The 17,132-nt window shown below is 38.5% G+C and overlaps 2 protein-coding genes across 11 annotated transcripts in view; one reads left to right on the forward strand and one right to left on the reverse strand.

Annotated features, from left to right (window-relative positions):
* Nucleotides 1-17,132, forward strand: part of LOC129775287 (lateral signaling target protein 2 homolog) — a 111,335-nt gene that overhangs the window by 82,135 nt on the left and 12,068 nt on the right. The window lies entirely within an intron of this gene.
* Nucleotides 7,565-12,827, reverse strand: LOC129775286 (uncharacterized). Its single transcript, XM_055779833.1, has one exon. It carries the CDS (start codon nucleotides 9,303-9,305, stop codon nucleotides 7,794-7,796), a length of 1,512 nt encoding a protein of 503 aa, XP_055635808.1. The 5' UTR covers nucleotides 9,306-12,827; the 3' UTR covers nucleotides 7,565-7,793.

Consider the following 17,132-nt stretch of genomic DNA (forward strand, 5'->3'; position numbering starts at 1 on the left):
CACTTGTAACAAAGATGCTGATAAATGTATTTTTTGTGGAGATGTTCCTCATACAATTAAGGATTGTCCGAAATACAAATTACGTTCGATGAAACTCAAGCAATCACTTAAGGATCGTTCTAATCGATCCTTCGCTGATATGCTCAAGGCAGCTTCACCTCAGGTACCCGAGGCTTCAGAAAATCCTGTTTTATCAGAGGATGATGATTCGGATTCTCAATTTAATCCAGTAATCACAGGAAGAGTCAGGAAGAGGAAAATTGCTTCTTCCTCTAAGCCATCTAAAAAAAGAGGATTGATCTCTAACAAGCCAGAATCTTCAAATTATTCTGCTCTACCCAAGAATAACCCTCCTGGTTGGAGATCTTCAAATTATGACGTTCATTTCCCTGAATTGTCAAGCCATTCTCAATTTACTTCTCAATCGGTTCCTGATCCCTCATCTTTTTCAGGAGGTATTTCCTTTTCATCAATTGTTCAATGAATTCTTGATTTTTTCGGAATATCAGATTCAATGAAAGGTATCATTTTTGCTTAGCTTCCTTCTATCAGCCAGATAGCTAAACAAATGACTTCAAAGTGGCCCCTCCTCTCGTTCATTAATTTCGATGTCTAATTTATTGGACGATTCAGGTAAATCCTCTATTTTGCAGTGGAATTGTAGAAGTATTCTTCCTAAACTTGATTCTTTCAAGCAAATGCTCCATTTTTTGAATTGTGATGCGTTTACTCTTTGCGAAACATGGCTTCGTTCGGACAATGTGTTAATCATCCATGATTTTAATATTATCCGTTTAGACCGCCATGATTGCTATTGAGGAGTTCTCATAGGTATTAGAAAATGCTACCCATTTTACAGGATTCCCCTGCCTTTAGTCTCAGGAATTGAAATTCTAGCGTGTCAGGTACGTATCAAGGGTAAAGATTTATGCATTGCTTATATTTATATTCCTCCAAGAACTATGCTTAATTATAGAAATCTTGTGAATATTGTTGAACTTTTACCGCAACCTAATCTTATTTTGGGAGATTTCAACTCTCATGGAATTGGATGGGGTGAGTCTTTTGATGATCGAAGGGCCAATTTGATTTATGATCTTTGCGAGGACTTCAACATGGCAATTTTGAATACAGGTGATGTAACAAGAATCGCTCCATCTTCAGGCCGCGCTAGTTGCTTAGATTTGTCTCTGTGTTCTTCCTCTTTTTCTTTAGATTGTAATTGGAATGTCATCCAAGATCCACATGGAAGTGATCATTTGCCAATCACTATTTCCATTTCAAATAATTCAAAATCGTCTGAAACAACAAATATTCAGCATGATTTATCTAGAAACATTGATTGGAAGAGATTCTCTTCAATTATTTCAGAATCGGTGGCATTAGTTCATGAGTTACCCCCGCTGGAAGAATATAATTTTATAACTGGTTTAATTCTTGACAGTGCTATTGATGCTCAGACGAAGCGTTTTCCTGGTAATTCGTTTCGTAGACGTCCTCCTAATCTGTGGTGGGACCAAGAATGTACGAATCTCTATAAAGATAAATCGAATGCGTTCAAGGATTGGCGAAAATTGGGCACCCGTGAACGTTATGATAACTACATTTATCTGGAGCGTAAATTCAAAAGCTTCATTAAAGCTAAAAAAAGAGGCTATTGGCGTCATTTTGTAAATGGGCTTTCACGAGAGACTTCCTTGAGCACTCTTTGGAGAGTTGCCAGACAAATGAGAAATTCATCTCATTCAAATGAAGAAGTTGAATATTCAGAAAGGTTGAATATTCAGAAAGGCAGATTTTTGACTTTGCCAAGAAGATATGTCCAGACTCTGCCCCCGCACCTTCTCCCTTCTTAGAGACATCTGATGATGTTGAGCCTCCGTTCAGTATGACTGAATTTTCTCTTGCCCTTCTTTCTTGCAACAACACGGCTCCAGGGTCAGATAGGATCAAATTTAATTTGTTGAAAAATCTACCTGATAATGCGAAGAGACGTTTGTTGAAACTGTTCAATGCTTTCCTTGAGCAGAATATTGTTCCGCATGAGTGGCGACAAATTAAAGTTATAGCTATTCTGAAACCTGGTAAACCTGCGTCTGATTATAATTCTTATAGACCAATAGCAATGCTATCTTGCATTCGCAAATTACTAGAAAAAATGATTCTCCATCGTTTAGACAGCTGGGTTGAATCTAATAATCTTCTCTCGCCATCGCAGTTCGGGTTTCGTAGAGGCAAAGGAACCAATGATTGTCTTGCGCTTCTTTCATCAGAGGTTGACTTTGCCTTGTGTAGTAAGCAACAAATGGCATCAGTGTTCCTAGATATCAACGGTGCGTTCGATTCTGTTTCCATTGAAGTTCTTTTTCAAAAACTTCGTCTAAATGGGTTTTCCCAGAAATTAAATAGTTTTCTGTTTAACCTAATGCGTGAAAAACATATGAGTTTTTCTCATGGTTCTTCGTCAGTTTTACGCATTAGCTACATGGGTCTTCTTCAAGGCTCATGTCTTAGTCCAATTCTTTACAACTTCTATGTAAATGATATTGATGTTTGTTTATCGGGAAATTGTACTTTGAGACAGTTTGCAGATGATTGTGTTGTATCGGTAATGGGCAAAGACAACACCGATCTTCATAATCCTTTGCAAGATTCTCTTGACAATTTGGTTGATTGGGCCTGTAGATTGGGTATTGAATTTTCTACTGAGAAGACAGAGATGGTTGTATTCTCAAGAAAACATAATCCTGCACAAATACAGTTTAAACTTTTGGATAGACCTATTCGTCACTCGATGTCTTTCAAGTATTTAGGTGTTGTGTTTGACTCCAAAGGAACAACATACTTGAAACAAAAATGTCAGAAAAGAATAAATTTTCTTCGATCCATAACAGGAACTTGGTGGGGAGCTCATCCTGAGGATTTGATTAGGTTGTATAAAACAACCATTTTATCTGTTATGGAGTATGGTAGTTTTTGCTTCAGGTCCGCTGCCTGTACCCATATTTTGCATCTGGAAAGGATTCAATATCGCTGTTTGCGTATTGCTCTAGGATGTATGCAGTCAACACATACAATGAGCCTAGAAATTCTAGCTGGCATACTTCCTTTTTCCGTAGGTTTTTTCGAGTTATCATTCCGTTTTTTAATACGGTGTGAAACACTTAATCCGAAGGTGATAGCAAACTTAGAAAAAATGTTGAACTCAGGCGTTCGATCTAGGCGAATGTCTCTATATCATGAATTTATGACTTTGGAAAGTCCATCTGCTTTATCTGGTTTCCAGATCATTCCTTCAATTTTGTTCAATTCCTCTATTACTATTGACCTGTCAATGAAGGATTATGTGCATAATATTTCAGATGATCTCCGCCATTTAGTTATTCCTGCGATATTCCTGTCAAAGTATAAACATATTGACCCAACCAAAACTTTTTTTACTGATGGATCTAGTCTTAATGGATCCACAGGCTTTGGTATATTCAATATCAACTTCTTCACTTTTCGTAGGCTTAGTTTACCCTGTTCGGTGTTTGTTGCAATATACATGGCCTTACTCCATATTCAGACCTTCACCCCAGATCACTTTTTTATTTTTTCTGATAGTCTCAGCTCTTTAGAGGTACTCCGTTCAGTGAGAACTAGATATACGTCGTATTTCTTATCTGAAATCCATCAACTTTTAAGTGCTCTGATTACTAGTTCATTTAATATCACTTTCGTATGGATTCCGTCTCATTGTTCGATACCAGGAAATGAGAAAGCAGACTTTCTTGCTATGAAGGGCGCTATGGAAGGAGACTTATTCTATAGGCCTATTACTTTCGATGAATATCTTCATTTTCCTCGTGAACGGGCACTTGTATCTTGGCAGTCAAGTTGGAATAGTAGTGATAAAGGCCGATGGCTATATTCTATCATTCCTAGGGTTTCTCTCAAACCATGGTTTAAAGGATATAATTTTTCTCGTGATTTTATACGGGTAGTGTGCAGACTCATGTCTAACCATTATTCTTCGAATGCACATCTTTTTCGAATTAACATCAGTGATAGTAACCTATGCGTGTGTGGTATAGGATATCAGGATATTGATCATATTGTGTGGTTTTGTTCTGAGTATCGAAATGACAGTTTATCTTTAATAGAAAATTTTCGCAATAAGGGAATACCACCTAATTTTCCGATTCGCGACGTTCTGGCTACTCGTAATATCGATGCTATTTCTTTAATTTATGATTTTCTCAAATCCATACACTTTCAAATATGAATATATATGTTTAGTTTTCCTTCATTGTTTTGATTTTTTTATTAGCGTTTCCTTTTCTCTATTTTAACTTTTTTCTTCAGAATTCGAAAAGTGAGCAGATTTTCATCCCTTTCCTAGTCCCAAGGAGATAACTAGTTCCTAGGAGATGGTCATCTCTGCAACAAGAAGCTTAAACAAGAAGCCTATAATATTATCTTATTGTGAATTCTGTCATATTGTTTGTCCATATTGTAACATTTTTCGAAAAGATCATAGGGTTTTTATGCCTTTTTGAGAAAGAACATTGGCATTGTTCTACTCAAAGAGGCTTTTCTCTATTCATAAACACGGCTCATTGTTACTTAATGTTGCTGAGCCATTTGAAAATAATTTTAGTACAAAAAAAAGGGTAATCAATGAAGAGTTCAGTGATTGGACTCACTAACGTTCACTTAGTAAGAAAACGTGTATGTTTGAAAGTATTCAAATCAAAAAATCTATTTTGGGCGGGACGTAGTTCGTCGGGTCAGCAAGTAAATAATAAAAATCAATCTCGAGGAAACGAGACAACAACTACGACTTTATAAAACAGGTTAATTTTTTTGCAAAGACTATGATATCGCTTTTATATCACCTTCTTAGTGCATATCTAACAGTAAAGAAGTTATTATTTGTCCCATCGAATTCTAATGACGCTAACGATCCTTCATTACGTTCCCAACGAAATGCCAGACGTAAATCAAAGCCCACTTCTTCTAACTTACTTGAATTTGTGTAGTGTAATTCTACTCACAAATGTGCAGATATCAACCCACCCGTCTGGAGCAAAGCATTGTTCACTGCGAGATGTAATAAACAACATGGCTTACTATGCACCCCCATATGGGAGACTGAAACTGGGATGAATTTTTATCGGCCATCGGGATGATGCAAATTAGACTCTATGGCAGCGCAAAAGCGGCGAACCACTTCACTCTAAAACCGACCGAGCGCACGTTTACGTGTGCATTTCTAAACACACTACAATATCTTAGCAGTGCATATTATTATTACGGCCCGCCAAAGGGTCATGTACCCGTTCAAGGTTAGCCTATGCAAGGCACAAGTGTAACAGAATGTAAAATAGTTGCCAGAGTTCTCTCAGACTGGTAGCCTCTAATCACTATATGCAGTGAATTAATTTGATAATAAATATTAATAAGTGGGATAACGACGGGAAAGATCAGTTGTTTACTTATTATCATTCCAGAGCGGGAGTATGTATGATGAAAAGATAAATAATGCACGCGTTGTGCGTTGTTTACATAATTCTCATTTCATTTTACAATTGTTTAGTTAGATGAAATATTGTATGTTCTTTGATTAAATCATCCAAAACATCCGATGCAGGCAGGGGGATATTTATACACGGTATGCAAAACTGATTGTCTTTCCCAAACCATCAAGAAACAATTTTGGAATGCTTCAATGTAACCTTTTTTCGAACAGTGTTTTATTTCGTTTTCGCCTCACCACTATATATTTGCCTGTCCAAACAATGCCATCTTTGATGATAGCTGAACCAAAAAAAAAACAACACTACTGAAACAAGCAAGCAAGCGAGCAGCAAACAACCAAGATGAGGATTGATTTTTGTTTCCTCTTTTATTCCCCAGCACGAAACACACCACATCAGCTTGCTTTGCCGGCTCATTTACATTTTCATAGACATTGCCATTCCCGCATTTCGAACACTTCAACAACAATGTAATCATAAACGCTTGGCGATAACAAAGTAGCACTTGCAAATAAATTATGCAACCGAGCAACGAGATGATGTGCTCCATAGCAGAACATAGTGACGTTCGTCTGTTCGGAAGATTTTCCGTTTTCCCATTGTGCGGAAATGTACGAAACGACGCTATACCCTTTTGGGCCACCAACAATTGATTACATTGTTTCCTGTCTTCTTCCCGAGCAATTATTTTGGACTGTTTCGATACAACATTTTAAGCGCATTAAATTCACTAATCCATTAACTAATTGTGTTCAATTCATTTGCTGGGCGTTTAATTGGATTGGGTACGACGCTCGGGAAGGTCTGTTCGCTATTTATTGTACGTTGACTAGCAATCAGCCATTGCCATTGCTAGATTTTGCCAATCTGCGGTGGCCTCGAACGTCAGCAATTCAGACACACCCATCGCAGTGAACGATGACACGCATTGGGGGGACGGGACGGCAAATCAATCAAGAAGCACCGCACTCTCAGCGAACAGTTGGTTTGATAGTTGGCGTCCTGCTGCGCTCTGTTGTTGTTACTGTCATCGCGTTATGTAAACAGAATAGTTATGACTCTTAATAACTTTCTATCGCTCTGCAGGGGGTAACCTTGAACGAGTGCATCTACCCGGTCGGCTGCCGTTCGTTGTTGGATGTGTATGCAATGCATCACAGCTTCGGTTCATTCAGCGGCTATAAAAATAGCGACTAATATTGCCAACGTCTTGTGCTCTTCCCCCTTCTTTGCTCCATTAACAACATATCTGCACTTCAAGAACTTAAATTGTTTAGATATTCTCTAATAGCGGTCGCTAGCAGCAGCGTGGTCATGAATATGGAAAGAATCGAAACAGATGTATACTTTTGCATGATCATCAGTAAGATTGATGGCTCCCGGTGAATAGTGGGTAACGAATTTAGCGATGCTTCGTCTTGATACATGAATATCTTTGGACTTTTCATTTAAAAGTACAATCAAAACGTACTATTCGGCATCGGAATTTTGAACAAGTACTTATGAAGAATGGCGCAAAAAATAGATCCTTGAGAAGATGTAGTAGATAACTGTAGCACGGTAGAGCTACAGTTCTCGGTAATATAAAGTATCCATCTTCTATCACGTCTACAGCCCCCATCTAGCTAGCACTTCTCGGATATCATCGACGTCAGAACTTATCGTGGCGCTAACATCGATTCAGACCTCTACCTGGTGATGGTCAAACTGCGTTCTACACCAGCGCTCACCACGGTACCACCTACGACGACTACAGGAGCCGAACGTTGCTCCAACATACCTGCAGCGGTACCGGGGGTAGACGAACTGGAGGCTGCTCCCCTCGATGAATGCTGAAACACATGAATGCTGAAAGCAGCAATTAGCAGCACAGCAGAGACCGTCATCGGGTATGAACAACGAGGACAACGGAACGAATGCTTTGACGACGAGTGCCGAGCACTCCTGAACGAGAAGGATGCAGTACGCGAGTTAAGATTTCACGGACGTGATAATCTTTTTAAAAAACGCGACCACACTTGTCGATAGCCTAGCACTAACTAACTTTTATTTGATTATTTAAATTTTTCTACAGTTCATAATGCAAAGTTGCAGTTTCGTGCCTCTGCTTATCCACGCCGAAAACTGCCAAAGTTTATTGATCCAAAGTTGTCGTCAGCATACTTCGATGACCCCGTTCTGCTGGCTCGATTGCCAACGACCGCCAATGTTGTTGTCAGCAAATTGTTGCTGTCGCCGCCCGGGTACCTCCGTTGCTAACTCGTCCCTCCTTTAGAGATGAGGTTCCGTCCGAATCACATCTCTAATCGTCATGGGTCTGAGATTTGGTTGAATGTCCTTCAATGGTTCCTGTGTTGGTGTAGTACTGGGTATTTGTTTTATTTTGACTGTAGCTGATCTGTGGGAAAAGATTTTCAAAAGAATCACGATACCTATTATCATGCAGGGGAATGAAATGATTCCACCCATAATGGACCAAGCTGGCCATTCTATACTTGTGTTGTTCAATCGAATATATTCCATCTCCTTTCTCATCTCCAGGTGTAGGTGGTGTAAATGTTCCAAGCTTAGGTTTGCTATTGTAAGTTGCTTTTGTATTGTAATTCCATCCAATGGTAGTTGGATTGGGCTTCCAACCATGTTCTGTATTTCGTTAGAATAGGATATGTTGTTGATGTTGATTTCGCAATCGTGGAACGTAATTAAAAATGTTCCGGTAAATGTACGATTTTTGAGTCCGCAGGTTGAAGTGAAGGAAATGTTTTTATCCGAGTTTAAGATGATATTTTCGTCATTGATTATGGTGATTTGATCCTCTGGCGGATTCATGGTGTAGTTACAGGTTGCTTGGTTCCCAAAAAGTAGATTTGGTATGCATCTTGAGTTGTCGAATACTACTTCGTAGGTTTTGTATATTGTTGGTTGTAGTGTATTGACCATATAGTTGCCGGTTTCGTGAGTTAAATAATTTCTGTTTGTCAGATGAATTTGCTTGTGATTGTTAGTAACAGGGAAAACATGAATCTTATTGAATATCCTTTTATCTAAGATGGGGGTTTTTATCAGGAGAGTCAATTCCTTGCCGTTCGTTGCGATCGTTGTGTCTGCAAAGTTGAGGGCTTCCACTGCATTATGAACCGTAATATTTTGTTTGAATACATCGTGATATAAAATTTCAATTTCATCTTGACTAAGTATTTTCTCATTAAGGATTCCTGCTTTTGCTAACGATATGCTATCAACTATCTGTTCTAGTTTTTCTGCTAAATATTTCAAATTGAGTAAAATGTTCATTGAATATATTTCTAATGATTTTGAATTCGACAGTTCTATTGCGTCTTTAGTTTTGAATACCAGTTCTTTCAATTGTAAATTAAGTGCTCTATTTATTCTAACTTGTTGATTATTATTGGAGATAAGATCATTAATTGAGGAGTTTAAAATTTTCAAGTCGTTTGCGTCCGGACTTCCGGCTATAAATTTCCAGGCTGTTCCTAGACTATTCCAACGTTTTTGCCGCCGAGAAGGGGCTAGATTTTCTAGAGTTTGATGAATCTGTTCGAATGTTTGTTTTGTAAGGCTTGTAAACTGATTGGGTTTCAATTGCTCGAATTGTATCTTAAGAATTTCTACATGTGTTTTCAGAGAGGTGACATTGAAATGGTGCATATAATAGTGAGATGTTTGTTGAATTCTAGCGGTACCTAAATTGAAAGCAATAATGGGAAGATGGTCTATCCTCTTAACGTCTATCTTTTCAGTTATTACTATTTTTAAGAACATTAGAATTCTGTAACGAGAAAAAATAATAAAACAAGATTATATTTTCCTAATCTTAACATCATCTTTATGTATCCTTCTTCCATCGTCCATAGTTACGGTGCTTTTGTTAACTTGTTTAACTTTATTTTTCTTGTAACGTTTTTTATGTTTCATTCTCTGTCTGGCATTTTCATAGATCTCTTGATTAGGTTCTATCACCACGGCTTTCTTGAACTTATTATGGTATTTTAAATCTTTCTTTTGTTTTTCTGAAATGTTCTTGTAAACTTTTTCTATAATTTCTGGAGTTCTTGAGGAAGGAAGTATAACTTCGTAGGGGGTATGTTCAGTGGAACTATGGATGGTGGAATTGTATTTATTCAGTGATAGGAAAAGTAGGTCAGTAACGGATTTTTCTGGATTCTCGTGCTTGGTTATTCTGTAAATTTCTAAAAGAGTGGAGTGGAAACGTTCGACAATTCCGTTCATTTCGCTCCGTCCTGTAGCTGTGACATACGGTTCGATATGATGGGTATTATAGAAGTTTACCAGATCTCCAGTCATGAAGGATTTTTCACCGTCCATGACTAATATTTCCGGAGGATTGTATTTTAAAAGGATTTCTTTAACTGCAGGAACTATGTCAACTGCGGCTCTTGAATCTATGGGTTTGATTTGGGCGAATTTAGAGAATTTGTCGACATAGGTTAGGAAGTGGCCGTTTTCAAGGAATAGGATATCTATGTGGGCGATTTTAAAAGGAGCATTTGGAATTGGGGTTTCTTGAAGTGGATATTTGATTGGTTTTCGGTCATATTTGTTTTCGTTACAAATCTGACAATTGGTAACAAAATCTTTTAACTTTTGAAAAATTTTTGGAAAATAAAACTTCCTCAAAAGTTGTAACTTATTTTCTTCAGCACCACGATGTGCACGATAATGCTCGCTTCGGATAACGTCCCATTGGTCGTCTTCTTGTTGAACATCTTGAAGTATTTTTTGACAAAAACGAATTTTTAACGATCTCTTATTACCAAAGTGTTTTTTGTAAACTTCCTGTATTTGTCCCATAAAGGGTTCATCGGCTGACAATCCGTTTACTTTGGAGATATTAAAGTGATTTTTGAGTACCTGTAAAATAGAAGCTTCATTAATATTGGATAATGATATATCTACCCTAGTATAGTTTGGAAATGGATGCGTGACAGTTGTTTTATCTGGACCTTTCTTCAGTATTACTTGATGCTTGAAGGAGTTGAGCGGAGCTTCAGTCGAAATAATGTAAAAATCATCGCTATTCTCGGCAGAGTGCTGAGTTCCTGTCATAGAACATACCATTCTGCTTAGAGCATCAGCGACTACGTTTGTTTTTCCCGGTTTATAAATGATTTCGAAGTCGTGCTCTTCTAAATAAGCCTTCCATCTCTTAAGCTTTGCGTTTGTATTTTTAGGCGATAAAGCAAAAGTGAGAGGCTGATGGTCCGTTAGAATCTTGAATTTTGCACCGTAAAGATAGTTTCTAAAAGTTTGAAGTGCCCAGAAAATCGCTAACATTTCTTTTTCTGGAACTGAGCAATTCTCTTCTGTTTTAGATAAGGTCCTGGAAGCAAAATGTATGGGTTTATCCTTTCCCATCTCTCCTTGAGACAAGACTGCGCCGATTGCAAAATCAGAAGCGTCAGTCGTGAGAATGAATGGTTTATTGAAATCCGGGTAAATGAGAATATCAGAAGAGGAAAGTAAGCTTTTCATTTTGTGAAAGCATTGCTTTTCCTTGTCATTCAATGAAATTTTCTTGTTAGATGAGGGTACACTCTCCCCCCTTAGAAGGTTTGTCAAGGGTTTTGCAATTTTTGCAAAATCTTTGACAAATCTACGGTAATAACCCATCATTCCTAAAAATCCACGAAGTTCTTTTAGGTTTTTGGGTTCTGGATAAAGATTGATAGTTTCAATTTTTTTCTGATTCGGCTTAATTCCTTCAGAACTTATTATGTAGCCAAGAAATTCAACCTCTTGATGGAGGAATTCAGATTTATCTAATTGGATTTTAAATCCTGCTTCATTCAGAGTTTTGCAAACAATATCAAGATTTTTAAGATGATCTTCTAAGTCTCTACCGAAAACTATTACATCATCGATGTAGACGTAACATATCTTTCCTATATGTTCTCTTAAAACATCATCGATTGCCCTTTGAAAGGTTGCGGGCGCATTCTTTAAACCAAATGGCATTCTAGTAAATTCATACTTGCCATTATTGATTGAAAATGCCGTTTTTTCAATGTCGGATTCTTTCATTCTTATTTGATGAAAACCCGATGCCAAGTCTAATGTTGAGAAATATTTATGTCCTTTCAATTGGTCAATCACATAACCAATTTCAGGCATTGGATAACGATCGGAAACGGTTTTTTCATTAAGTTTCCGATAGTCAATCACCATTCTAAATTTTTTTTCACCGGAAGCATCTGCCTTTTTCGGCACGATCCATACTGGAGATGTCCAGGCTGACCGGGAGGGTCTAATTATACCGTCAGCTAATAATTTATCCACTTGTTTTTTAACCTCTTCTGCATAGGCTGCAGGATAAGGGTATACCTTCTGATGAACAGGTATGTTATCAGTGGTATTGATCAAACATTCAACGGTTGTTCCACATGTAAGTTTGGAATTTGGTTGATGAAAAACTTCGTTATGTGCATCAAGTACTTTCAGAAGTCTACTGCTTTCATTTGCTGACAAGTGGTCAGTTCTGAATAAATGATTTGATGTTGAATTTATTGAGCTGTACTGCAAAAGTGGGGCTTCCAATGTCTCGTTACCTTTTTTCAAATGTATGACACTATTTCCAAGATCAATTTTTGCATTCAAAGATTTCAAAATACCTGTTCCAATAATACCTTTAAAAAATGGGTGAAATTTATGAAGTAAAAATTGAGCGGAATGGTTTATTTTCGGGTAAAAGAATATTATATCAATTGCGGATGTTGCTCTGAACGTACCATTTGCACTGGAAATGTTATCTGCTTCAAAATTGTATGGCTTAGAAATTTTATACGAATAGGCTAATTTTGGTTCAATTATATTAATGTTCGCTCCAGTATCTATCAAGAATGGGAATTCTCCAATGTTAGTTTTCAAATTAATATACGGAAGAGTTGGCTTTACCAACTCGGCTTCCATTCTAAAAAATTAGTCTGTGATGAAGAGGGTTGAGGTTCACTTTCCTGCTCAGCTGCGGTTTCCTCTGAACTTGGCTCACCAGAACAATGAGCATCAGTTAGAATTTGTTCCTCTTCCATTTTATAATGATTGTAATAATGGTCATATTCAGGTTCATAATCATAATAGTGTTGATCGTCCGTGTATTCAAGCGGATGTGCAACACGCTTGAAATTGTGTATCTGATTTGAATGTGGGTGCGGTCTTTTGTTGTCTATAGGAGGTCTGTTACCGTAGTTTATGTTGCGAGATCGGATGCTGTGATCAACCTCCATTGGTTCGGGTCTAGGTAGTGGTTTTGGAAACCAGGGCCTAGGAGGTGGTTGAAAATTTTGAGGAGAAGTTGGGAATTGAGGTCTAAATCCTTGAAAATTTTGCCTGTCAAATGGGAAGTGTTGGAACGGTTGAAAATTTCTGGGAGTCGGAATTGGAGCAAACTTCCTGAGAGGTGGTCTAGGAGGGATTTTTGAAACATCAAAGTCTCTCGGCTTGGGGATATGTATGGGATGTTCATTGCGAAATGGAGCTGATCGGGAATCCATATTATAATAATCCAAGCAGAATTGATATGCTTGGTTCATGGTTTGTGGATTAAATGTTTTGAGGAGTTGGCACAATGGTTTCTCCAACCCTCTAATAAATGCATCTACAGATTTTTCTCTGAAAAAATCTATATGCGAATCAATGTGTAGAAAATATTTCTCTTCTGTTTGAATTTGAGCTATAATCGAAGATAAGAGTTCATTAACTCTTGAATAATAACTTCCCAAACTTTCATTGCCTGACTTCTTAATGGAGGTCAGTTCGTAATCTAACGTTTTGAGATCACGTTTATCTCTATAATATAGCAGAAGGGTCTTTTTAGTGTCAGCCCAATCGTGTTTAATATTATTTGCGTTTAAAATATCGGCGGCTTCGCCTCTTATTTTTCTACGCACGGAACGTTCAATTAAATTTATTTGGCCTGCGGTTGCCCCGGCGTCTCGGTACATACCAAAAACGCCTTCGACATCCATCAACCAAGCTAAAAGCTCGGTTGCCTTTCCGTCGAATGGTTGCAGATCACGGATAAAATCTGGCAACCTACCTAAATCTATAAACTGTTGCATCGTTAAAGGTGCAGCAGCTGGTGCAGGGATTGGTACACCTCCTGGATTTGACATTATTCTGTCGAAATAAAAATTGAATCTACTCTTTTTTCGACTAATTTTTACAAAACGATTTAATAACTATTTTTTTGGAAACGCAATTAGCTTTTTTGTTTTCACTCTTGAAGAACTAAATCACTCTGTTCACTATTTTTGGTTGAGAAATGAATTACAAATTTCACTTTTTCTTGAAAAATCACTACACTTAGGTTTCTAAAAAATAGAAAATAGAAGAATAACTTACATAAAGGACCTAGTCCTGGATATGGCCAACATCACACGTTGGACTTTTCGGTGGCTGTCCTCTGTAAACGGGGGATCTACAAGCAGGCAGGTTTGGGTATCCGTTTTACTTCCGCTACTCCGGGCCAGCGGTGCCGATCGGGATCAGGTCCTCGGTGTCTTGTAGTTCGCTTTTGCGATGTGTAGTACCTGGCTCTTTGAACCAGTAATATTCGAACACAACCTGGCTCTTTGAACCAATAAAAACACTTTAATCAAGATTTTGGTTGCACTAATTTTTTCTTAAGAGTTTTGCACTACACTAAACACTTTATACAATTCCCGCTTTAGAGGATCTCGCCGGAGCCTCCAGTTAAGATTTCACGGACGTGATAATCTTTTTAAAAAACGCGACCACACTTGTCGATAGCCTAGCACTAACTAACTTTTATTTGATTATTTAAATTTTTCTACAGTTCATAATGCAAAGTTGCAGTTTCGTGCCTCTGCTTATCCACGCCGAAAACTGCCAAAGTTTATTGATCCAAAGTTGTCGTCAGCATACTTCGATGACCCCGTTCTGCTGGCTCGATTGCCAACGACCGCCAATGTTGTTGTCAGCAAATTGTTGCTGTCGCCGCCCGGGTACCTCCGTTGCTAACTCGCGCAGTAATGCTGCAACGAGCGACTCGACAAAACGTGGATCAATACAGACTGAAGCGAAGGCAGCAAACACATCTCTTTCGGGAAAAAAGGCCCGCCTGGAACAGAACGAGTGTGACGAGATGGAGCTGCTTTATCGTTCTCGAGAATCGCGGACGTTCTTCAAGAAGCTAAACGTCTCGCACAAGGACTTTGTGCCGCGGGCCGAAATGTACAGGAACAAGGAAGGAGACATCATGAAGAACGATCGCGAGGTAATCGAAAGGTGGAGGCAGCACTACGATGAACACCTGAACAGCGCGCAGACAGAAGACCAAGACGGCGTTGAGGAGGACTACACCGGTGCAGTGAACAGCGACGACGTACCACCCCCGACGATGGGTGAAGTTAAGAAGGTCATCAATCAGCTAAAGCACCACAAAGCAGCTGGTAAAGATGGCCTCGCAGCGGAACTCTTCAAGAGAGGTACGGGAAAACTTGAAGAGTGTATACACCGGTTGATAGTCAAGATCTGGGACACAGAACAGCTACCGGAGGAGTGGAAGGACGGGGTAATCTGGCCCATCTATAAAAAAGGTGACAAGCTGTTGTGTGGGAACTATCGTGCAATCATAATCCTGAATGGTGAATAGCCTTCGTCCAGACATTTCTACAGCAGCGTTTCGAACATATCCAGAAATACATAGATGCTAAAAGCTAGATCTACATTTGAATCACATTCTTTGTAGAGTCCAAACAAGCCTGTCACGATAGTGTCTTATTAATTGTGTTTCCTAATAGATAAATATAAGGAACCATTGAAACACTGCTCATATAATTACTACCTGAAGCATACCTGAGCATACCTAAATTTCTGCATTTGAATCTTCAAGTAGATAATGAAACAATCAGATCAGTAGTAAAATTAAAATAATTTTGATTCTTAGCATTATAGCTAAGATGGAAAAAATATGTTTTAATCCGCAAAATCTCCTAGGCCTTTTTGCCGATAATATCCTTCAACTGGACATATTATTTCATTGGAAATTCGCATGGTTACGCTTGTAGGCAAAAAAATGATTAAAAAAAACTTTTTAAGTTAAACGGTTTCCTTGTGATTAAACATAATAATAATACAGATAATGTACTAAAAGCTAGAAAATAATTAGGCCAGTAGCAGTTATCATACCCCTTCTTTCATTAATCAAGGACATTGATGAGACTAAAATAAAATCGCGGGGTATATGATGAAACAATTAAATGAGATGATAATCACTTGGAGCCAGGTCCAGACTATACGGTGGGTGCAATAGGACATCCCATCCGAGCTCCCGTAGCTTCTGGTGGGTCATCAAAGATGTGCGAGCCCGAGCGTTGTCCTGGAGGAAAACAACACCATTCCTATTGATCATTTCTGGCCACTTCTGGTCAATCACCTTCTTCAAACGGTCAAGCTGCTCACAGTAGAGAACCGAGTTGAGGGTCTGGCCATAGTTGATGGATGATCCCCTTCCAATCCCACCAAACACACAGCAAAACCGTCAATTCGGGCTTGGCGATTATTTGGGCCGGCTCACCGCGCTTCGACCACGACTTTTTTCGCTTTAGGTTGTCGTACGTGATCCACTTTTCATCACCAGTCACCATCTTCTTCAAAAATGGGTCGAGTTCGTCCGTTTCAGCAGTGCATCGCAGGCGTTGATTCGGTCTAAAAGTTTTTTTTGCGTCAACTCGCGTGACACCCTTACATCCAGCTTTTTTTGGAATCCAATCTTCTGCAAATGGTTCCAAACGGTTTTATGGTCTATACCTAGTTCCTGGCCCATCGAGCGAGTGCTCACATGCCGGTCTACTTGGATGATTTCAACGATTTTATCGGTTTCCACGACGATTGGCCTACCAGTACGGGGTGTATCTTCGACAGTCACTACACCAGAACGAAATCGATCAAACCAACGCTGTGCTGTGCGAATCGTTACAGTATCGGGTCCATAAACTACACGAATTTTTTCGGCCGCCTTCGTTGCAGTTTTACCTCGCAGGTAGTAAAAACGTAAAATATGGCGAATTTCTTGCTTGGTGGACTCCATCTTTGACGCGCTAGAACTTTAGACTGAAAAGGATAATCACAACACTGTCAAAATGACACTTGTAGCACAGATTGTCGTCTTTAAATAGCCGTATAGTATGACCCGATGCGATAAGTACAACACAAGATATGTTTAAGTGTTGCCATATATTGACAATATACGACATTTCTTTTTTCCCAACCCAATACAAACAGATCAAGATCGCACTCCCGACATTCTTCAAAAAATGGAAGTAAAAGTGATGAACCAGCCGAAATGTGTTGAAAGTCACTATATAATAGAGAAAAAAAAATCCAGCTGAATGACACCATTTAAAAAAGTTATTAGTTTTTTTGGGACTGCGGCCATCTTGGATTTGGAGTCAATACGTCTTAGTAAGAGAATTCTTTGATAATTTATATCTCAAAAACAATGAGGCGTACCGATATAGTGTCTTAGAAAGAGTTATACAGTATTGATGTTTAAAGGTGAAAAATTATGCACTGAGAAAAAAATAGTACTCTTTTTTAATTACGAAAAAA

Source organism: Toxorhynchites rutilus, chromosome 3 (genome assembly GCF_029784135.1).
Source record: "Toxorhynchites rutilus septentrionalis strain SRP chromosome 3, ASM2978413v1, whole genome shotgun sequence".
Lineage (NCBI taxonomy): Eukaryota > Metazoa > Arthropoda > Insecta > Diptera > Culicidae > Toxorhynchites > Toxorhynchites rutilus.

Bases quoted from the DNA above. Each gene is read 5' to 3' on its own strand.
- LOC129775286 (XM_055779833.1), bottom strand. From the start codon at position 9,305: ATGTTCTTAAAAATAGTAATAACTGAAAAGATAGACGTTAAGAGGATA.